General features: G+C 42.9%; 1 protein-coding gene across 1 annotated transcript in view; it reads right to left on the bottom strand.

The window, feature by feature from the left end:
- GABBR2 (gamma-aminobutyric acid type B receptor subunit 2) overlaps positions 1–24,704 on the bottom strand; it is a 792,922-nt gene that overhangs the window by 254,918 nt on the left and 513,300 nt on the right. Inside the window, exons 9-10 of the mRNA XM_040353518.1 lie at positions 16,476–16,556; positions 12,789–12,939 (exon numbers count right to left, since the gene is read on the bottom strand). Coding sequence (XP_040209452.1) covers positions 12,789–12,939; positions 16,476–16,556 — 232 coding nt within the window. The remainder of the gene's footprint in view (positions 1–12,788; positions 12,940–16,475; positions 16,557–24,704) is intronic.

Consider the following 24,704-nt stretch of genomic DNA (forward strand, 5'->3'; position numbering starts at 1 on the left):
AAATTGAATCCAAGTATTTATTCACTAAAGTACATTTGAAGTAATTAATATACAGCAAGTATATATACAGGCATACCCCACTTTTAAGTGTATATGAATCCGTCTTTATAGTAGATGTGATCTCTTTTATAGTGGCACTTAAGACTGTTAGGCCCCGTACACACCATAGAATCCATCCGCAGATAAATCCCAGCAAATGGGTTTCAGCGGATAGATCCTATGGTGTGTACACGCCAGCGGATCTGTTTCCGCGGATATATCTCCCCTGGGATGGATTCCAGCAGATCGAATATTTGCTGACATGCAGAACATATCCATCTGCTGGAGTCCATCCCAACGGATGGATCCGCTGGTCTGTACAGACTCACCGGATCCATCCGTCATCCATCATAATCGCGGCGACGGCGCGACACGTCATCGCCAGAGGATTTCGGCGCGGATTTCAATGCGATGGTGTGTACACTCCATCGCATGAAAATCCGCCGAAATCCTCGAGAGGTTTATCCGCGGAAACGGTCCGCTGGACCGTATTCGCGGATAAATTCTATCGTGTGTATGGGGCCTTAGAGGAAGAGCAGCACTCTGAGACCATTAAGGCTTTTTTCTTTTCACAGTACTGTCAATATAGGAGCTTGCCACATATAGCAGGGAAGAGCACAAGAATGATACTATCAATAAAAGCAGTTTTTTGGTGGGGTCATAAGCAATGCATTGGGTAACATATGCAGCTACTTTTGTAACCAGTTTTTAAAGAGATTCCATTACTGAATAAAATATAACTCAAATAATAAAAAAATCAAATGAAGAGCTAGAGGCTCCTGCACATATTTGTAGTAGTTTTGAGTACCCTCACTGAAAACTGGCATTAGGAAAGAGTAGGGGGCACGATATAGGATGTTACAAGTATGTGCAGGCATCGCTAGGTTCCTGTACTTTATAACTCTCAGTAGCTTTATTTTGGTTGTTAAAATTAGTTATTAGTCAAGGCCTGAGCTATAAATTGCTGGAACACAAACCTTCCACTGATTGCAATCAATTAATTGTTTATTGACAACGTCTTTTATGCTACACATTGCTGCCTAATATTGCTTATGCTTCAGAATTCCTAAAGCAAACCTGCTAAATGGTGTTTATTTGTAAAATGCAAGAGATCTGTGATATTTGCAAATGCCTATGCTTATCTTCCGATTAGTTTGGTCGCGACTCGCCGCCAGGGCACTCGCGACCCGGCCTGAAGCTCCGTGACCTGTGGACCATATCACCGCCGGTGTCCCGCGATGGGTCACCGGAGCTGAAGAACGGGGAGAGGTGTGTGTAAACACACCTTCCTCGTTCTTCATTGTGGCAATGTCAGTGATCGTCTGTTCCCTGATATAGGGAAAGACGATCACTGACGTCACACATCGCTGATCGACGATCGCCGACATTAGTTGTAAAAAAAAAAATTATTAATAAAAATGCAATAAAACTATCCCATATTTTGTAAACGCTAGAAATTTTTCACAAACAAGTCGATAAACACTTATTGCGATTTTTTTTTTACCAAAAATAGGTAGAAGAATATGTATCGGCCTAAACTGAGGAAAAAAAAATGTGTTTTTTTTTTATATATTTTTGGGGATATTTATTGTAGCAAAAAGTAAAAAATATTGTTTTTTTTTTTTTCAAAATTGTCACTCTATTTTTGTTTTTAGCGCAAAAAATAAAAAACGCAGAGGTGATCAAATACCACCAAAAGAAAGCTCTATTTGTTTGAGAGCCACTCGCATGACTGCGCAATTGTCAGTTAAAGTGACGCAGTGCTGAATCGCAAAAAGGGGCAAGGTCCTTAACCTGCATAATGGTCCGGGTCTTAAGTGGTTAACCACTTGCAGACTGGCTCACGCTGATATACGTCAGCAGAATGGCTCTGTTGGGTGAAACCCTGTATGGATACATTGTACCCTTTAAGAGCCGCCATGGCGGGGGACCCGATGTGCGTGGCCGGCAGGCAGGACCGCCCCTGGCTACCTGCGATCACGGGCACGAGCAACAGCATGGGAATTTGTGTGTGTAAACACACAAATTACAGTTCTGTCAGGGGAGAGGAGACATATTATTTGTTCCAACAATATGTCTCCTCCCCCAGTCAGTCCTACCCCCATACAGTTAGAAACACTAACTAGGGAACACAGTTAACCCCTTGATCGCCCCTACTGTTAACCCCCTTCCCTGCCAGTGACATTTACACAGTAATCAGTGCATTTTTATAACACTGATTGCTGTATGTCAATGGTCCCAAAAATGTGTAAAAAGTGTCCGATCTGTCCGGCTCAATGTTGCAGTACCTTTAAAAATCGCAGATCACTGCCATTACTAGTAAAATATATATATATCCACCATGTGGTGAGTCTATCCATAATATCCATAATATGTATAGGAAGAATCCCTTCAGTTCTCCCACATAGAGGAGTTTATCTCCCATGGTTGAGACCCAGGTTCTTTCATTCTATTACTAGGGTAGGACCCACTAATTCGGGGTACTTTGTCACAGAAAGTGGGCTTAGCACTATATGACTATATAGTGTGACCAAACCCCCGTATTTTTGAATATGTTCAGGTGTTTTTAACTAGCCTTGCAGGATAAATGTCATTTTTGCATGTGTGCGCTATAATCTGTTTTGTATCCATAACCAGTGACGCATGCCTCCAGCTCAGGGGGTGGTTGACGTTTAGCCCCACCCCTATGCCACCACATGATTGGGACCCTCTGATAGGTCTAGCAGCATATAAATGCATCTGCTGGCCCAGAGAGGACAGCATTGCTGCTCTCCAACCCCCAGACACCCAAATACCTCCCAGATAACCCCTGCCTACAGGTAACTTAACCAAGAAGATATACTATGCCTTTTTCCATTGTTGGACTGTGAGATATATATTTATATTTATTTATACTTTTAATATTTTGAAATGCTGGTTTGTTCTCTTCCCTTAGACACCCCAGCTGGGGACAATAGAGGCCTCTTGTGGACCTTCCAGACTATCCTTCATATGAGGAAGCATCTCCTCTGTTCACCTAGTGCAATGCTGTATTACTGTGTATCATCTCATCAAAGTAAGCTTTCGTGGATATGATTGCCATCAACAATATTATAACTGGGGCTTAAACTGATGATATTCTCACAGTCACTCCCCCCTCCCCCCTCTTCTATAGGTATCTTACACTTTATGTAGGAGCTGGATGAATTCCAAATTTGTTTCTCCTCCTGTGTCCTTATTCATTTTATATTACCTTTCTGGGCACCTCTAGGCAATCCCATCAATGAACTTAATGCAAGTAAGCCGTAGTTTGGCAGAACAGTATGCAGGACCAATAACTACTAGCCCCTACATTGATTACTCAATTTATTTATTAGATCTGTAAAGACTGGGTGCAGTTCTTGTGTGGGGTTTCCCTGTCCCTCAGTGAGCAGAGAGACGCAAGCTCTGGCACCCCAACCTGGTGGTTCTCTGGCACACGCAGCAGCAACGTTTTCCTCCTTTGGATTATGCATGATGTGGTCCTGTGTCTAATCTCCTTTACTCATACTTGTTAGTGTTAACACACATTGTGGCTAGTATGTACTATGAGTAAACTATCTAATGTTGTCTTTTCTGTTGTAGATAACTGCATTTGCCCTTAGAAGAAAGTTATAACATGTGAAATTCTGAAAACGCCTTTGGTAATTTCTGTTCCCATAATTATTAAAACAGAAAGCCTTCTGCCGTAGATGCAGCAACTTCTAGGGTATAGGGAAGTCAATTTACCAGTTCTCAGAGGAACCACAGGATGTACATTGAGTGTCAACAGCTTTTGCAGCTTTCAATCAGATTCAGTACTAAAACCACCAGCTGTCAGTGACAGTCATGGTCCCACATCAAGCTCAGGGGTGGAATCACTCAGCTCGTGGGCCCCTGATTCTGCTACAGGGTGCTGTAGTGAGAATGTAAACATAGAAAATGATGTGTCAACAAATCACTTCCTTCAAGTTCCCAGGGCTCGGGCAAAGCTAACGTGTCATCTATTGTTCGCTGATAACAGCGAGCTCTCCCATGATTTTTTTTTTTAAATAGGTAAAAAAAAAATTGAATAAATAAATAAAAAACAGATGCTCCAGATGACATGTCTTTCACTGCATAAGCTTCAAACACCTGCGTAAGTGAACACAATGTCCTGTGAAAACTGTTGTCACTGTTGTGTTAATTTTAGTTCACACAAACCAAGCTTGATCTCATATTAATGTTACATTTCGGATTTACATAAACATATTATATTTACCTGGGTGGTTCCCAGGAAAATGTACTACTTACAGCAAACACACTTTCATCTCACAATGCTGTAACATAATGGCTATTGTGTCACCCTATGTATACAGTATATGAATATGCATGCACAGGCAAATAAATGTGCATATGTGTATACATGTGTAAAATTCTTCTTCATCCTCTTTTAGTATCCAGCAGTAGAGATGGGTGAACAGTTTGGCCGGAGCATGAGTTCGGCTAAACTTTGGCTGTTCGGACTTTCTCCGAACAACCAAATCATTGGGTCATTTGACTGTTTATTCAGCCCACCGAATAACCACAATGCACTGTGCCGCCGCACAGTGCATTGAAAGCCCTGATTGGCTGAAGCAATGAAAGCTTTGCCAAATTAGGGCACAGAGCACTGTGAGAGGCATGATTGGAGGCTGTCATGATGACTGTATCCAATCATGGCTCATTGCTGTTATTCCCACCCCAGAACTATATGATGTTAAACTGGCGTCTTGGGGACAGGAACCACCCTGGAGCAGAGATTCTTTCAGCTCTGCAGGAAATAGATTGTCCTCAAATTGGTGGTGCAACATTTCCTAAGTAGGTACCCAGGGTTGGAAGATCTACTAAAACAGGCCAGAAGAGTCTGTAATCATTTCAGGCGATCATACACAGCCAGTGCTCAGTTGGCTGAAATTCAGCGGGAATTCCACCTACATGTAAACTGCCTGATTTGTGACATGCCCACCAGGTGGAACTCGACTTTGGCAATGCTGCAGCAGCTGCACATGCAGCAGAGGGTCATCAATGAGTACCTGTGTGAGTATGGCACAATGACAGGCTCAGGCCACTGGCTTACTGGCTCATGAGAATAGACCACTGGCCAGAACTTGCCCAGTATGCTATATTAAGCTGCTGGGCTACCCTGCATCCAGTGTGCTTTACAAACGGGCATTCGGTGCTGCTGGAGGTTTTTTTACGGATCATAAAACGCGTCTGTCCACAGACTCTGTGGACGGTCTGACTTTTATTAAAATGAAGAAGTCCTGGATTACCAGCAGCTAGGAAGTCCCTGATGCTGATGTTGCCTATTAAGTATTTTTGGGATGTGGAATCTCTGCAAAATTTCTAGTCTGCCTAGTGTTTTGTGTTGATTACATCTGGAAGAATGCTTTTGGTGTAGGTTTTGACGGGCACAATTAACACCAAAATAACTATTTTTACACACCTGTTTGACAGGTGCATATCATTGCAATTTTTGACAGCAAGGCCAATTCTTGCTTTCATCAAGAGTACCTCTATAGGGTTACGGTGTGAAGGCACCACCAACAGCCAAAGAACAATCTTTCTGTATCTGTTTAACAGGTACAGGTGCATATCATTGCAATTTACCCTTTCGTCTTCCAGGACAGCCCTGTAGATGTAGCTCCTCCCTCTGGGACAGGAAACACAATCACCCCCAATCATAAAAGGCGGTCCTCCAGGTCCTCTCCTCAGTTTTTTTGTGTTTCCTGCCGGACGGGAGGAGATACAATCAGGGAACGTATTTTTTCTTTGTTGATGTGAGAGAACCTACCTCAGCCTTCAGCACTCCTCTGGCCCTAGGGGTAGAGAGCGTAGCTGGAGTCTCCTCCGCCGTGAGCTCGGCGAGAGTCGGACCCCGTTGACGGTGGGATCCGTCCCCTGTAGTGATCCGGGTGGCGTGGCTGCGAGGGTGAGAGACGCCATCGATTCGGCGCGCCACTTCCGGTATTCGATGAGGGGGCGGGTTCCATGCGTTCCAAAGAGAGGAAGGAGTATTCTCGGCGGAAGCGCGTCATCAGGGGGCGCCCGGAAGTATCGTTCCTACTTCAAAAAAGGGCGCGGAGGAGACTCGAAGGACCCGGCGCTGGTGTTTGTTCAGGGAGACTGAAATCGATTACACAGGACCATGGAGGCAGCAGCGGCTATTTCCGATCCTGGTCCAGCAGGCACCGGTACCTCTCAGGTAAGGCCTGGTGACGGCACATGGCTTACTCTGATAGGTAGGGGATTTTTACCCCAGATACCCCCCCCCTAGGTGGTGAACCTGTTTGGTGGAGGTTTTTTCTTTTGCACCTTCTAGGAAACCTTGTCACAGTGGTGAATGAAGGTTTAGCTGGTTGTAATGTGGTCAAACTGTGTTGTTTATTTTAACAGGTCAAGGCCCATGATAAGAACCAGCCTCCTAGGAAGAAATGTGCAGTATGTGGGACAAAGCTAAGTTCTAATTGGGATAAGCCTTTATGTCCTGACTGTGTTAATAGCTTGGTTAAAGAAAGTTCGTTAACCACTTGTAACCAAATGTTATCTTTTAAAGATGAGATGGCATCCACATTTCAGTCGTTTAAGGGACTGATTGATAGGATGCAGGCTCCAGCCCCGTCCCTAACTAGGGCCTCTAGTACTCCTTCCTTACAAATTCAGGAGGAAGAGGAGGAAATTAGAGACAGAACTCCCAGATCAGTTGTTTCCTCTCAGGCAGGTTCAGCATCTGAATCAGAGGGAGAGGAGGATTCCTCCAGGGCGGCCAGATACAAATTATCATTCGATGATGTGGGGGATCTCCTGAATGCCATCTATGACACTTTGGATATCCAGGAGGAACAGGTTCAGCTCTCACGGCATGACCTCATGTATCAGGGGAATGCGACTAGAACCAAGGTTTTTCCGGTTCATAAGTCTTTGATTGATATGATTCTGCGAGAGTGGGAACAACCTGAAAGAAGACCCTTTTTTTCAGGCAGCCTCAAACGTAGGTTTCCATTCGAATCAGATGTGTCTCATCCTTGGAACAAGGTTCCTAGACTGGATGCCCCTTTAGCCAAGGTCTCCAGGAGGACAGACTTGGCATTTGATGACCTAGGTTCCCTTAGGGACCCAATGGACAAAAGGGGGGACCTACTATTGAAAAGAGCTTGGGACGCCTCTGCGATCAGTTTAAAACCAGCTCTATCGGCTACTTGTGTAGCAAGAAACTTAGAGTGTTGGCTCACCCAGTTACAAGCACACATCTTGGCCGGTACCTCTAGACAAGAGCTTTTAAAATCTTTTCCACTCTTGTTCAAGGCAGTGGGTTTTCTAGCTGACGCCTCAGAGGAGTCAGTAAAGTTGGCTGCCAGGTCAGCAGCCTTGGTCAATGCAGCCAGAAGATCAGTATGGCTAAAAACTTGGACGGGAGATGCCGCCTCAAAATTAAAATTGTGTGGTCTTCCGTTTTCAGGAGATCACCTTTTTGGACCCGGCCTCCAAGAGGCTTTGGAACGTACTCAGGACAGGAAGAAGGCCTTTCCTGAGAAAAAGAAAAAAGCCGAAGGAAAGAGTTTTTTTCGTGGCTTCAGGGGTTCAAACTTTTGGCAAAACCAGAAGAAGGAAGGCCAACCCAAGAAGCATTGGGCAGGCCACAAGGGGCGTGGTAGAGGAGGAATCCTGTTTAATCCTCCTCAACCCCCCCCAAAACCGCAATGACTCCTGTGTCCCCGTGGGAGGAAGGTTGGGGCAGTTCCTCCCACAATGGACCAAGGCAACTTCAAGCCCGTTCATTCTAAATCTAATAGAGAACGGATACAAACTGGAGTTTGCGTCACTGCCTCACTGGAACTTCAGGGTGACTCATCCACCCAGGGAAAAGGCAAAGGCAGAAGCTCTCATGCTGTCCCTAGGAGAATTAGTGGATCAGAGAGTTCTAATTCCGGTACCCCTGGAGGAGCAGGGACAGGGAGTATATTCCCATGTCTTCATAGTAAAGAAACCATCAGGGAAGTTCAGGATGATCCTGAACCTTCGGCCCCTGAACAGATTTGTAAAGTACAAAAGGTTCAGGATGGAGTCGATCTTTACAGTTGCAAGATGTCTGTTCCCGGGGTGTTACATGGCGACCCTGGATCTCAGGGATGCTTATCTGCACATCCCTATACATCCAGATTACCAGAAATTTCTCAGGGTAGCAGTGAGGGCAACTTTAGGGATTCAACACTTCCAGTTCCAAGCTCTGCCCTTTGGTCTATCCTCGTCTCCGAGAATTTTTACCAAGGTTCTGGCAGAAGCTCTTGCCCCTCTCAGAGATCAAGCTATCACGGTAATCCCATATCTGGACGAGCTACTGTTTGTAGCCAGATCGGCTCAACAGTTAGGAAAGGATTTACTGGTTGCACAGGAATATCTCTCCTCACTCGGGTGGATAATCAACCGGGACAAATCCCAGTTGGTGCCATCCCAGGAAGTGGTTTACCTGGGGTACAAGAAGATTTAGAGTCGCTGATTCCAATCTCAGCCAAAGTAAAAAGGAAGTTGTGGTGGTGGCGAAGACATCACAACCTGAGCAAGGGTCTAGACTGGTCCTTCCCGGTGGAAGTAGTAGTGACTACGGACGCAAGTGCCTGGGGCTGGGGAGCCCACCTAGGGGAAGCAGTAGCCCAGGGAGCATGGTCTCCAGTGGAGGCAAGTCGTTCTTCCAACCAAAGAGAGCTGTTGGCAATTCTAAGAACCATAGAGTCATTTCAGGGAAGGTTGGTAGGACATCACCTGCAAGTTCGTTCGGACAACGCAGCGGCTGTTGCGTACCTGAACAAGCAGGGAGGGACAAGAAGTCCGGCTTTGCAAGAAATATCCAACAAAATCCTCTCCTGGGCGGAGACCAACTTGTTTTCACTGACAGCAGTCCACCTAAAGGGTACTCAAAACTCTCTGGCAGATTACTTAAGTCGCCAGCCAGTGAAACAGGACGAATGGTCCCTGAACGAAGAAGTATTTGCTCAGATAACACAAAGGTGGGGTCTTCCGGAAATAGATCTTTTTGCCTCAGAAAAGAACAGGAAAGTAACCCAGTTCTTCTCAATAGATCCCAGAGATCAGGCCTTAAGGATAGACGCATTTTCCAATCCCTGGAGGTTCAACATTTGCTACGCCTTCCCCCCAGTAAGGATGATAGCAGCAGTGCTCCAGAAATTTCGGTTGGAGGCGACAGACTTGATTTTGATCGCGCCCTGGTGGCCAAAGAGGCCTTGGTTCGCAATCCTGAAGGAACTATGCATTTTTCCTCCATTTTCCCTTCCAATCCGGAAGGATCTGATCTCGCAGGGTCCAATCCTACACCCGCAGATAGACAGATTGAGTCTAACTGCGTGGTATCTGAGGAAGAGTTATTGAGAGCAGAGGGTTTCTCAGAGAAAGTAATAAACACCCTATTACAGTGCAGAAAGCCAGTTACAAGAGCAATCTATGCCAAATTCTGGAAGAGATTTTGTTCCTGGATGAGAGAACAAGAATTAGATCATCCAGGTATTCCAGCTATTCTAGATTTTTTGCAGGCCGGGGTAGATCTGGGTCTCTCCCCTAGCACTCTAAAGGTACAGGTAGCAGCCCTGAGTGTCTTCTTGCAGTGTTCCCTCCAGCAGAATTCATATGTTAGGAGTTTTTTCAAGGCCTTATCAAGATCTAGGCCAGTGAGGGTCTCGACCTGTCCTTCTTGGGATCTTTCATTGGTGCTCAGAGCACTCTCAGGCAAACCTTTTGAACCTCTGGAGGAATCCATCCTGAAATGGGTCACACTTAAATTGGTCCTCTTGGTGGCAGTGACCTCAGCCAGACGGGTGAGTGAGCTACAGGCTCTTTCAATCTTGGAGCCTTTTTTGTTAATTTTTGATGATAGGATTATTTTGAAAACAGACCCCAGTTTTCTTCCTAAAGTTGTGTCCAAATTCCATAGGACACAGGACATTGTCCTTCCTTCCTTTTGTTCCACCTCAGACTCAGAGGGAGCACCCCAAAACTTACTAGATGTTAGGAGGTGCCTTTTAGTTTACTTAGAAGCTTCCAAAGAGTTTAGGAAGAGTGATTCCCTTTTTGTTAACTTTTCGGGTAGTAAGAAGGGTCATAAGGCATCAAAATCCTCTATTGCCAGATGGATCAGAATGGCAATAGAGAAGGCTTATGAGTTAGAGGGCCTACAAGCCCCATTTGTTAAAGCACACTCGACTAGAGCAGTTTCGAGTTCATGGGCCGAGAGGTGCGGAGCCTCACCAGAAGAGATTTGCAAGGCGGCAACGTGGTCAAGTTATACTACCTTCGCCAAGCACTATCGCCTGGACTTGATGTCTGAGAAGGATCAGGCATTTGGTAGGAGGGTCCTCCAAGCAGTAACCCCACCCTGATAAGTAAGTTTCTTGTCTATCATCTACAGGGCTGTCCTGGAAGACGAAAGGGTAAAACCGAAGTTAGGCTTACCGGTAACTCTGTTTTCAAGAGTCTTCCAGGACAGCCTGGCTTCCCACCCGGTGTATATTATTCTAAACTGGAAATGGAAGTTTGTAGTAACGATATGTTGGTAAGATTATGTTTTTCAGAGTCCGTCAGGAATTCTTGGATGAACTGAGGAGAGGACCTGGAGGACCGCCTTTTATGATTGGGGGTGATTGTGTTTCCTGTCCCGGAGGGAGGAGCTACATCTACAGGGCTGTCCTGGAAGACTCTTGAAAACAGAGTTACCGGTAAGCCTAACTTCGGTTTTTTGACAGCAAGGCCAATTCATTTTTTTAAACTTGTTTTATTGAAAGAAGCAGAAGAGGCATACAAGTTATGTACAAAGAAGAACATAAGAATACATTAAACACATCACAGTAATCCACCCACTATGTAGTATTATACAACAAAATAGAAGTATACCAGTATTAGAAGGAGAAAATATAATGAAACATGCCTCATAGTCACCAAAATCCATTTGTCACATTATTAAAGAACAGTAAACAAACCAGAGTGAAACAAAGTAAATTTACATCCTTACTTCCCAGGCAGGGAAAGTGAGTCTACTCAACGCGGTTATCTATTAAATGTACCTATCAAGAAAAGTCTCTTGAGCGATGTCACCATTACAAATGCTCCAGCAATGCCAATTCTTGCTTGTGGGTGTTGATTTCATATGAAAGAATGTTTTTGGTGTAGGTTTAATCGGCACAATTAACACTGAAATACCAATTTTCATGCACTTGTTTGACAGGTGCATATCATTAAAATTTTTGACAGCAAGGCCAATTCTTGCATTCATCAAGAGTACCTCTATAGGGTTATGGTGTGAAGGCACCACTGACATCCAAAGAACAATTTTTCTGCACCTGTTTGACAGGTGCATATCATTGCAATTTTTGACACCAAGGCCAATTCTTTCTTTTATCAAGAGAACCGCTATAATGTTACAGTGTGAAGGCAGCACTGAGACCCAAAAAACGATTTTTCCGCACCGGTTACAGAAGTAGAAATCCAAAGTCTGTGTTAGAGACACCATAATTTATACAAAAAATCTCTAATCTTGTTCCCAGTGTACTACATTGTGGCCTCATCATACAAACTGGCTCCCCAAGCCGTTGCTTACAAAATAAAGAAAGCTTGCAGGGAATTTTTTTTAAATGCAATTATTACTGCAACATCTTTACACAGTACAGATGTGCCACTTTACAGGTGGAATAAGGGGACCCCCCAGGCACTATATTGAAAGGGATTTTTCATTTTTATACTTTCACTTTAAGCATCAATAAATCACTGCTCATTTATAAATTACGTTTTTTACAAACTTTTTTTCATTGATACATGTCCCCCAGGGCAGTACCTGGACCCGCATAACCATTGTATGCCCAATTACTATATAAGCCTTTAAAATTGACACTTTTGATTTTTCACGTTTAGGTTCCATAGACTTCAATAGGGTTCGTTATTCGGTTCTGTACTTTCACAATGTTTGAAAGTTCTGGTGCGAAATGAACAGGGGGTCGTTCCCCAAGATGTTCCCCAAGATGTATTAGCATTATGTGTCAGCGAAAATTCCCTCCCCCCCCAAAAAAATCAAGCACTTACCTGCATATTCACCCTCAAGCATTAATTTCCCCTCCTCCCAGTATAAATCTGCTCCTTCTGCTCAAATACCCCCCTCCAACCACAAATCTTTGCCCCCATTCCCCTCTGGTAAAATCCTCTCTCCACCATATGCCCCCACCCCCCTAAAAAAATCCCCCTCCTAGCACAAATCCTTCATCCCTCAAATTTCCCTTCCATGCACAAATCCCTCCACCCAATTCAAATCCCCCTTCCAGCACAAAGTTCCCTACCCCAATCCCCTCTTTCCTACCCCAAATCCCCATTTTTAACACAAATCCCATCCCCCAATCTCCTTGTGCTGTCCCCCTTCACCTCACATGCTACCACAGTGCCCAGGGCAGCCACAACTCCTGCCCACCCCTTGTCCCGGCCCTGGTTGACAGTGTTGCAAATTACATGTGCATGGTTGTATACATTTGTGTATATATGCATATGTGCATACATTACGGTTCTTTATGCAGCTGTGTGCATTGTCCTATTGACAAAAATGTACCTGTGTTTAGATCATAAACAAAAAAATCTATAAGGCTACAAACTTTTTTTTCACCATTGTGCAAGAAGCTTAAATATGCTGTATAAATATTCCCACACTGCAAACACTGAAAAAAGTAAATATAAATTGTACTTACTTCTGGTTCCTATTTTTGATGTTAAAAAATAAAAATGTGCTTGCCATGATCATTCCAATTATTGTCAGGGCTGAAAGTATGCTGTAAAGAGGCAGGTGGATTTGGCGTCGCTCCATTCGGATAAACGTTTGATCTTTTGGAGGTTCCACACCTAAGTGTAACACAAGTTTTGTCTTAGATATATGCATACATCTCAGTAAAGAAAACAAAAAAAAAACATTCTAAAGCTATTTTAATACTCATTGCTTATCTGATGATTATATGGTTGATCTGAACTCTCAGTCTATCCCAAACGTCTTTCTCACATTTCCATATTTCACTGCTTCTACTACAGATAAGGGGCTACCTTATTCTGTGCATTAACCATCCCTCCATTTAACATTATTTTTGTTTAAAGCCAAACTCTAGCTACAAATGTTTACTTTTGTATTACTGTGTGGAAGAGTTATAGCAGTGATGGTCAACTTTCTTGATGTAGTGAGCCTCGAGCATGGCTGTAGATACCGTGTTTATCGGCGTATAACACGCACCGGCGTATAACACGCTAATTTTAAGAGCGAAGTTTCAGGAAAAAAACTTTCAACAGCCCCTTTTATATTCCAAAGCCCCCCTGTACATTACACAGACCAAAGCCCCCCCCCCCCGCACATTACACAGATCCCAGCACATCACACAGATCTCAGCACATTACACAATTAAACCTAGCCATTGGTAATGCAATAGGTCGATGCTCCCTTCTTTTCCTTTTACATTTTAGTCTCAAGAATACCAAATATTCTAAGGAGGGCAGCAAGATCCCTGGTCATTCCCTATTCCAACGGAAGGCTCTGGTTGTTCACTAAGTGATCAAGCTCCCGAGCGCAGAAGACTGTCTGTGTTTTTGGGAACTTCCTGTTGAATGACAGGTCAGGCAGATGACAACTGTTATAAACAAAGGGCAATGACATGGGATCCCAGTAAACAGATGTGAACAATTGGGAAAAGATGTGTGCCTGTGGCTCTTTTATTCTTTCACTAGATTAGTAGTCATCAGTCATCGCAACTCATGTGGATACATGCTGGGCTTTGTGATTGATGGGGGATATACCTGTACATCGTGGGAATCTTTTTTTCTTTTTATCAAAGAAAAAATGGTGTCTGTGTTTTTTTTACACTTTATTTTATATATTTTTTTAATGACTTAGTAATGTTCAGATGTTCCCCTCCTTCCAAGTTGCATGCCCTGATAACAGACTGGTATGAATTATTACTTTTGTTTTGGGTGGGGCTTGTGTTTTCTTTATTCTTGATTTTTTGCATGGGGTTTTCCCTTGAAATACATACTCGACCCCACGGGTCTGGAATATAATTTGTGGGAAAGCTTGTGCTGTTGTTTTGAATAGGGTCCCACTTAAAATTTGTACCAGACCTAAAAAGCCTGATATGAAGTAGGGGGAACCTCCCCAGTTTTTTTTAAATTGTCCAAGCTCACCTGCTTACATGGCTAGGAATTCCCGGCCATGTAAGTGAATGGAGCCGGTAATGTCACTGGTTATTAAGGACTCAGTGGTGCATGTACCCACCAGTGTCCTTAACAATCATTACCAGCAGAACAGTCTGGTATAATAGCAGAAGTATTACCAAAAGTTTGCATGCCCCTGTCAAACAGGTAAAGATTCAAGCATTTGTCTGAATGCCTAAATGGGCAAGGTTTGGTACAAACTGAAACGTAACCCTATTAGAGACTACAGGTATGCAGCAAGAAATAGTCAGAGACTACAGGTATGCTACAAGGGATGGTCCAAGATTGCATGCATGCTACAAGAGATGGTCAGAGGCTGGGGATATGATATAGGAGTGATTGGAGACTGGGGATATGGGGAGTAATAAAATATCATAGGAGCCCGCTAGAGATCAATGCTGGGGCAGCCTCTTCCCATTTCCTTCCACATTTGTGCTCCCTAAAGCCCCCTTTAGAAAATTACCTGTAGCACATTTGATATTTATCTAAAGCCTCGTACACACGATCAGTCCATCCGATGAGAACGGTCTGATGGACCGTTGTCATAGGTTAACCGATGAAGCTGACTGATGGTCCGTCGTGCCTACACACCATCAGTTAAAAAAACGATCGTGTCAGAACGCGGTGACGTAAAACACAACGACGTGCTGAACAAAACGAAGTTCAATGCTTCCAAGCATGCGTCTACTTGATTCTGAGCATGCCTGGAATTTTAACCGATGGTTGTGCCTACTAACGATCGTTTTTTTGTCATCAGTTAGGAATCCATAGGTTAAATTTAAAGCAAGTTTTTTAACCTATGGTTAAATAACCTATGGGGCCCACACACGATCGGTTTGGACCGATGAAAACGGTCCATCAGACCGTTGTCCTCTGGTTAACCTATCGTGTGTACGAGGCCTTAGAGAGATTGGTTATCAAACACCAATGTGGGAAGGGAGGCACAAAAATATAAAATTACAAAAAGGCTTGGACAGCACACAAAAAGGTATGTTAATATCTTTGGGGGCCCTTAGTGCTACAAAATAAGTTTTAAAGGGCTGCCTGGCACCAGAAAATTAGAAACTGTCAGGCTGTAATTGCTAGGAGAGAAGACCCAAATGACACAGCAGCTCTTCAAGCTGCAGTTGTCGCAGGGGGGAAAACTTTCAAAAGCTATAAAGTTTTTACTGTTTATAGACAACAAGCCAAAGCATTTCAGCGGATTTGCACTACTTTCATTTGGATTATGTAGAAATGGTAATCTGTATTTAAAAACTGGTTGGGATTTTACGAAGAGTAAATGCTTCTGAAGAACTTGTTACTGTCAATTAAAAAAAAAAATGCAGGAAGTAAGCTGTGCTCTGGGAAGTTGTATTACTTGTCTATTACCAAACTGAATACATATATCTGACGAAGATAGGAACAACAAGGAAATTATCTTTTTAGTAGATTGAGGAAGAGTTAAAACATCTGTCAGTATTATATTGCTCTCTGCTCCCGTATTCTCTTCCTTTGTCTCCTGTCTTGGTGGCAGATGTCTCAATGGAGAATCAGACAACAATTATAATCTGACAGTGGCTCTCACATTTCTACAACTCTATCCATTCATGCTTAGGCATTCCATTGTGCTGCATTAAATGTGTGTTACAGTATGCATTGTTGTGCATTGCCTTAAGACAACCCATTCAATATGCATCAGTTGCCAATGCACCAGATGAAAAAGCACATGTCACCCTTTTTTGGCAATACAGCCCCCCACAAAAGAACCTATGTACGTTGTGACAAACTGTGGCATGTTGTGTATTGCACCCTACAATACTATGCATTGGGATGCCATTCACAATGAATGGCACTATGAATGTCACTGCACACAGAGCAGGAAGCAAATGTAAATGTGCCCTTGGTGAATTTAGTCTTTTTTTTTAGCAGTAAGACTTCAGTTGATGTACAAAATATTCAGAAAACATATTTTGAAGAAGAAATACAAGTATTTGCACACAATGTAGTGTATAAATTAATATAATTATTTTCAGCAATTTCAGCTATGTACTGAATGGAGGTTTTGACATTTGCCTGGCATTCTTTATTAACATTTGTGCTTATATGCAGTTAGTGTGCCTGTCTTGTGCCATCTCTTCTGACATACAATATTGTGATGCATTTGGTTTGTGAAGTCAAGCACATTTTACTGTGTATAGGTATACCTTGAAATTTGATGGTGTCATTGATCAGTTCCAGACTGTCAGCTACGGCATTGTATTCGCCCACTTTCACTTCTTTCCCATCTGCGGAAAGACATAGGAAGGAAGTAATAGGTTACATTAGTTACTCTTCTCATACGTTTGTTCTGTAAGGTTGCTATGGATTAACATATAATTTACTAAGTTTAAAATAGATACTTAGGCATGAGATGCTCCAAACATAAAAAGATAGTAAAAAAAGAACACAGAAGTGTTCATCCCTTGTAATAATGTAGCAGGAATTATTTTTCTAGTTCAGATAACCACTTAATGCCAAAAGTAAACCTGTCACGAGAGAAATATGGGGGCTTCATTGCTGGCTGCCTTCTGAAAAAGCTCGGCTGTTACACTGTCCTACTGACTTTTTGAGCCAATGAGCCAAAACCAGTATGCAGATATGAAGAGGAAGGACTTCATACTTGTTATCACTCACTGACTAAAGGTAGTGAAGCCAGAGAAGGTTAACTTGGCATCCAGACAACTAGCATCTTGGGAAGGAAAGGTTGGCAAAGGCAGCATCTGTGTTTCACTCATGACAGGTTTCCTTTAATAAAACACTTACCTTGTCTCCATTGGTATCTCCCACAAAAACTATGCTCTGCCACCCTTCCATTCTAGAGCACTGGGTTTCTATCTTAATTAATGTCAACACGTTACACAGTTACATAGTTAGTCAGGTTGAAAAAAGACAAAAGTTTGTCTAGTTCAACCAACAATAAATAAATAAATAAATATACCGTAATCCCATATACACAATCCTTCACCCACAGTTAATTCAGCGGAAGGCGAAAACCCCCAGCAAAGCATGATCCAATTTGCACCAGCAGGGGAAAAAATCCTTCACGATCCCCCCAGAGGTAATCGGATATTCCCTGGATCAATTTTACCTAGAACTGTTAGTATCCAGTTATAGTATGTACATTTAGGAAAGTATCCAGGCCTTTTTCAAAGAAATCTACTGAGCTGGCCAGAACCACCGCTGGAGGAAGTCTATTCCACATTTTCACAGCTCTTACTGTGAAGAAACCTTTCCATATTTGGAGATGAATTTCTTCCTTTAGACGTAAAGAGTGCCCCCTTGTATTCTGTGATGACCTTAAAGTGAATAACTCAACACCAAGTTCACTATATGAACTATATGTAACTATTACCCAAAACTCTACTAACTCTACAACTCTGTCCAACGAGTTACCAAATTATAGTAAATTGCCAGTTCACCAAAAACTGATATTTACATTTTTGGTATCTGTTGAACCTTTAGATGACAGACTACATGCTTATACTTAAAGCAGTATTAAACCCCAAACCAAAAAAAGTAATTTATTGCAGCTTACAATCCTTAGATGTAGTGACAACATTTTCCCTGTGTTTATCTGGTGATCTGGCCAGAAACATACCTCCTGTAGTAGAGTGCCCCCACTCTGGATGAATGAGCACAGGGGCACTTTGGACAACAGAACTGTCAGTCTGGGGGAGGGGAGTGTTAGGCCCCGTACACACAAGAGGATTTATCCTCCGGACCGTTTCCGCGCATTAAATCCTCTGGCGGATTTTGATCTGATGGTTGTACTAACCATCAGATCAAAATCTGCGTGGAATTCCCTCCGCGGTGACGTGTCGCGCCGTCGCCGCGATGATGACGCGGCGACGTGCGTGACGCTGAAATATAAGGACTTCCACGCATGCGTCGAATCATTACGACGCATGCGAGGGAGGGAATCGGATGGATTGATCCGGTGAGTCTGTACAGACCATCGGATCAATCCGCTGGACTGGATTCCAGCGGATAGATTTCTTAGCATGCTAAGAGATTTTTATCCGCTGGAAATCCATCGGCCCGAAAAATATCCGCGGATAAATTTATCCGCTGGGTTCTATCCGCTGAAACCGATCCGCGGATAAATTCCAGCGGATAGATCCTCTCGTGTGTACGGGGCCTAAGATGTACCAGCATATTTAGATAATCTAATAAATTAAAGCCACACTCCAACTCACACTACAGTTACAGCAGTTTTGTTCATTTTAGGATAAAGGCTTTATATGAATAAATAAAAGATGATCATTGTAAGCATCCCTGTCAGTGGTAAATGGTTTGTCTCAAGTCACTGATACATTTGTAGGACAGCTTGTTCTGTTGAGAAACAACCAGGTGAAAATGAAAGCTAGAAAGCCTAAAAACACAACAACTAATGCAGCCATCACATCTAAGACCTCGTACACACCAGCGGACAGTCCGATGAAAACGGTCCGCCGGACCGCTTTCATCGGACATGTCCGCTGGGAGATTTCCGTCTGATGGTTGTACACACCATCAAACCGAAATCCGCGCGGACAGACAGCGTGGTGACGTGTCTGCGCCGTCGCATGCGTCAAATCACTTCGACGCATGCGAGGGATGGCGGCCGATCGGACATGTCCGGTGAGTCTGTACAGACGACCGAACATGTCCGACGGACAGGCTTCCAGCGGACATGTTTCTTAGCATGCTAAGAAACATTTGTCCGCTGCAAAACGGTCGGCTGGACAAATGTCCGCTGGAAACCTGTCTGGTCGGCCGTTCACACGACCAAACATGTCTGCTGAAACTGGTCCGCGGACCAGTTTCAGCAGACATGTTCGGTCGTGTGTACAAGGCCTAAGAATTGGTAAGATACAATATAATAAATGGTTGCTTATAGGTTTGGTACCGCTTTAATAAAATATCACTTTTGGATGGATTACATTTCCTTTTGTGGAACAAGCACACAGCTAATAAAATCTGAACACCCATGTTTCTTCATTCTTGTTGCTGATAAATGACTCACTAGGTAATAAAGGAAATCAAGACTGAAGCTCCTTATGTTTTAATATGAATGTAGAAGAAAGAATTACTAAATGTTGGGACTTTAAATGAAGCACACTGCTGAACTCAATGAATCAACTGAAGTATTAATTAAGTATTAATATGAATGTAATTATTTTTAAAATTTACTAATTAGTCTATGTTTTTTTTTTCTATAGTTGTTCTGAAATGGTAGTACTCGCTACATGTATCTTTCTTCTTTTTTTTTTAACCATCTTGTATTTGGAGTTGGAAGGCATTTTAATAGTGCCAGGGATATTTCCCCATTTGGGATTTGAAAAATTAATTATGGAGTTCATATCTTGTTTACAACGAGCATTGTTAGATATGTACTCTACAGTCTAGCAACTACTATGCAATGTCCTCTGTCCATAGTTTTTGTTATACAGTGTTATGTCTTAGTTTTTTTATGATGATTGTAAATACATCCATTTGCAAATGATGACAAATATCTACAAAAGAAGGACATGCAAATATGTTTCTAGGTGGCATGATTACAGTAGTTACATGATGACATGATTACTGCAGTTATAATATTACAGTAGTTTTGACAAACTTTATGACAGTAGTCTGACAACCCCTTAGAAGTTGTGACAGCAAAAAGCATTGTCTTCTGTGAGACAATACATGCAGCTGGATTAATTTCCTAAATGACAGTTGTGAGTTTTCTTCATCTTATGTAGGTGTATTTCATATTTAACCATTAAAGATTACCTACCTTTTAATACTAATTGTACAGGTTTATTCCTTGTCAACAATTACTACATACCTTTGTTATAAGGTGATTTCCTGTCACTTATAAAAAGATCGATAACTACATATCACAATTTCTATAAATACACATGCTCTGAAATGCTATTATTTTCTAGATTTGTAAAAATAAAACCTGGAAACCCTGAACAAAAAGCCATAAATGCCAAATTAAAAAATACGTAAAGCCAACATTTCATATTCCTGATATGTGTCTTCTGTACCATGTACTTGTATTTAAAAGTATGCTGTTCTCTTTGTATTGCTTCTAGGGATGCACCAATACCATTTTTATAACACAGAGTATGAATACCGATACTTTTTTCAAGTACTCGCCGATATCAATTACCGATACCTATTGCCTAGGAAGAATAGGTAAAGGGGTGGTTTGGGAGGTGGGGCTGAGGGTTGTTAGGGAGTTGGGTGGGGCTGGGATGAGAGCAGGGGGGAGTAGAGGGGTAAGTGGGGGCAGGGTAGTTGAGGTGGGGTAAAATTGTGGGGTGGAAGAGTTGGAATGGAAAAGGCTGCGATCGCTGGGGGGGGAAGAGCATGAGGATGGGAGGGTCATTGGGAGACATGGGGGCAGGGGTGACAGGTAGTGGAGGGAAGGAGGAGGCAACGGGCAGAAGTGAGCACATTGACTGCAGGCCTGGTACAGGATATGGTCTGAGACTGCAGATATGGTACAGGAGATAAACAGACTGCAGACATGGTACAGGAGACTGCAGACACGGTGCAGGAGATGGACAGAGACAGCAGACATGGTACAGGAGATGGTCAGAGACTGCAGACATGGTACAGGAGACAGTGAGAGACTGCAGACATGGTACAGGAGGTGGTCAGAGACTGCAAACATGGTACATGAGACAGTCACAGACTGCAGACATGGCACAGGAGACAGTAACAGACTACAAACATTGCACAGGAGACAGTCATAGACTGCAGACATGTAATCGTTTTTCTGACTTTCAGATTGGATGCTGATCCAATCCTGTCACTATCACTCCAGCACAAGAACATAAAGAGCGGTTGTCACTGGGACAGCAAGACAGAATAAAAACCTTGTCAGGTAAGCCGTAGATGGCAATGTTGGATACAAGTATAGTATGAATTTTTTTTTTTTTTTTATGAATTTATAAAAATTAAGAATTCTAAATTGATTAATACACACACATCAAACTCCCAACCCCCCAAACACACGCACATTGTTGTCAACTTGTTAGTCTATACACCTGCCAGGTGTGATGCTGATGATAATTTGTTTCTGCTCTCTAGTATACAGTAAATAAAAAAAAGACAATCCAAACAATTCTAAGCACAAGCAAATCTAACCCATTAAGTGCAAAGCAGATTTTCCCACTGAGACATCACCCTTTTTGACGTGTTTCAGCCTAATTGTGAAGAAGATGACGGAGGAAGCAGGGTAGAACATTTGTGGTCAATAATGTTTTCTGATGGACAAAAGATCCTTAAAGGATTAGGAGTAACAAATAAATACTGAAATACTGAATACAGTATATACTGATAATTTTGGAGCCTTGATGGTTTTAAACACCATTAAAATCCTTTTAATCTACCAGTATTGTTGATTTAAATACTAAAGTGCCTGCTAAGGGCTGCCCCAAGGCAACATAACAATAATCTAAGAGCTACATCTTAGTGAAATTTTGTAAGCAGTTATTTTAAAATGTTTCAAATCAAAATATCTGTGTCCCTGTGTAGAAGTTTACACGGTATTATTGTACCTACTAGTGATACTTAGAGCCTTTTCATATCTGAGCATAGCAAAATTGTGGGCAGAATCACGCACAATGTGCAACATGCTTCATTGTTAATGGTACCCAAATGCACTAAAGAAATGGCCACATTGTTGAGCAACAAAAAAAGTCTTAAAGTTTAAAAAAAATGTGCTATTCAAAAACGTGCCAAAGTCTGCTCCAAATAAATGAACAGGAGCGACTTTGTTGTTGTTGTTTTTTTCTTCTTTTCAGGTATTTAATATATAGCACCGTCAATTTACGAATATACATTGCACTGTACATTTACATCAGTACCTGCTCCCAAGGAGCTTACAGTCTAAGGTTCCTAACTCACATACAAGCATACACATACTAGGGCCAATTTAAACAGGATGCACTTAACCTACCAGCATGTCTTTGGAGTGTGGGAGGAAACCTGAGTACCTGGAGGAAACCAACGCAGGCACAGGGAGAACGTGCAAACTCCAAGCACGTAGTGTCCTGGTTGGAATTCAAACCAGCCACCCTTTTGCTGCTAGGTCAAAGAAATAACATCTACACCACTGTGTTTTTGTAGCAGAGAGCAGCTCATTCATCCATTTTGGTGTCGCTCCAAAAATGCGCAAATAAAGCATAAAGCATGAAAAACAAAATGCTCCTGCATCCCTCAGATGTGAACAGGGCCTTAAAGTAGATGTAAACGCAATCATTAAAATCTCGAATAAGTTTTAAAGGGGAACGAAACGCAGAGTTATGCCGCGCACACACGATCAGTCCATCCAATGAGAACGGACCGATGGACCGTTTTCATCGGTTAACCGATGAAGCTGACTGATGGTCCGTCGCACCTACACACCATCGGTTAAAAAAACAATCGTGTCAGAACGCGGTGACGTAAAACACAAGGACGTGCTGAAAAAAATGAAGTTCAATGCTTCCAAGCATGCGTCGACTTAATTCTGAGCATGCGTGGATTTTTAACCGATGGTCGTGCCTACTAACGATCGGTTTTGTCCTATCGGTTAGGAATCCATCGGTTAATTTTAAAACAAGTTGCCTTTTTTTTAACCGATGGTTAACTAACCGATAGCGCCCACACACGATCGGTTTTGACCAATGAAAACGGTCCATCAGACCATTCTCACTCGCCTTTCCAACAGTCCCTCTGGTGCTGGCATATTTTCCTATGTGCGGATTTTCGAGCCTCTTCATTGGGTGGCATGGGATGACATCACTCCTGCACATGAGCTACTTATCTTGGCACACAGTATCGGGCCAGCCACAGTAAACTAAGCTGCGTATGTGTGGCTCAGCTTACATTACAGCATCATTGCAACTACTAAGTGTATGCAGGTGGAACATACCTTATTTTTAGAACAACCCAAAATAAATTCTCCTGCTCCTAATGATCACAGCGATGCCACATATGTGTATGTTATTTGTTGTTTGTACCCAAAGCAGGGCCCAGAAACAATAATGTGCATTTTGTTTTTGTTTTTAATCCTACCTAAAACACACTGGGCCAGATTCACAAAGAGATACGCCGTCGTATCTCAGAGATCCGACGATCGGATCTATGCGACTGATTCATAAGAATCAGTTACACATAGATCTCCCTTAGATCCGACTGGTGTAAGTGACTTACACCGTCGGATCTTAGGCTGTAATCTTCCGCTGTCCGCTAGGTGGCGTTTCGTGTTTTACTTGCGACTAATATGCAAATGAGGAGATATGCCGATTCAGAAACGAACGCCCACCCCTCGCCTTTTTTTTCACGTCGTTTGCGTTCGGCTTTTTCCGGCGAATAGTTACTCCTGCTATATGAGGGGTAGCTAATGTTAAGTATGGTCGTCGTTCCCGCGCCGAGTTTCACATTTTTACGTTGTTTGCGTAAGTCGGTCGGGAATACGGATGGCCGGAATTTACGTTGCCCCCCGAAAACAATGACGTCCTAGCGACGTCATTTGGAGCATGCGCACTGGGAAATATCGCCGGCGGCGCATGCGCAGTTAAATCGGCGCGGGAACACGCCTGATTTAAATTGTACACTCCCCCTAGCCGCGGAACTTGAATTCCGCCGGGGGAGTTACGATCCACCGGCGCAAGTTTGGAGGTAAGTGCTTTGTGAATACTGCACTAGCCTTGCAAAAGTGCGCCGGCGGATCGTAAATCACATAGATTACGCGGATCTAAAGATCCGCTAATCTATGTGAATCTAGCCCACTGACACTAATACTGGGCCAGATTCACAGACAAATACGTTGCGCAAGAACGTCATTGGTTTCGACGTTAACGTAAATGGCGTCCAGCGCCATTCACGGACGACTTACGCAAACGACGTGATTTTTCAAATTTCGACGTGGGAACGACGGCCATACTTAACATTGGCTAGTCCACCTAGAGGGCAGCCTTACGCGGCGTATCTCAAACAACGTAAAGTTAGAGCGACGGGTAAAGCGTACGTTCGTGAATCGCCGTAACTAGTCATTTGCATATTCTACGCCGATCGCAATGGAATCACCACCTAGCGGCCGGCCTAGAATTGCATCCTAAGATCTGACTGTGTAAGTCAATTACACCTGTCGGATCTTAGGGCTATCTATGCGTAACTGATTCTATGAATCAGCCGCATAGATACGACAATCGTATCTCAGAGATACGACGGCGTGTCAGGAGATACGCCGTCATATCTCTTCTGTGAATCTGGCCCACTAATTTTAAAAATGCAGTTTTTTTAAATCTCACCTAAAATATCCTGATTTTGATCCTTTACCCCAACCATTGACCTTTGGCCCTTACTTTGACCCTGACACTAACTTTAACACTGACCTAGACCAAACCTTGATCTAGCGATTTTTTTCC

This window comes from Rana temporaria, chromosome 5 (assembly GCF_905171775.1).
Source record: "Rana temporaria chromosome 5, aRanTem1.1, whole genome shotgun sequence".
Classification (NCBI taxonomy): domain Eukaryota; kingdom Metazoa; phylum Chordata; class Amphibia; order Anura; family Ranidae; genus Rana; species Rana temporaria.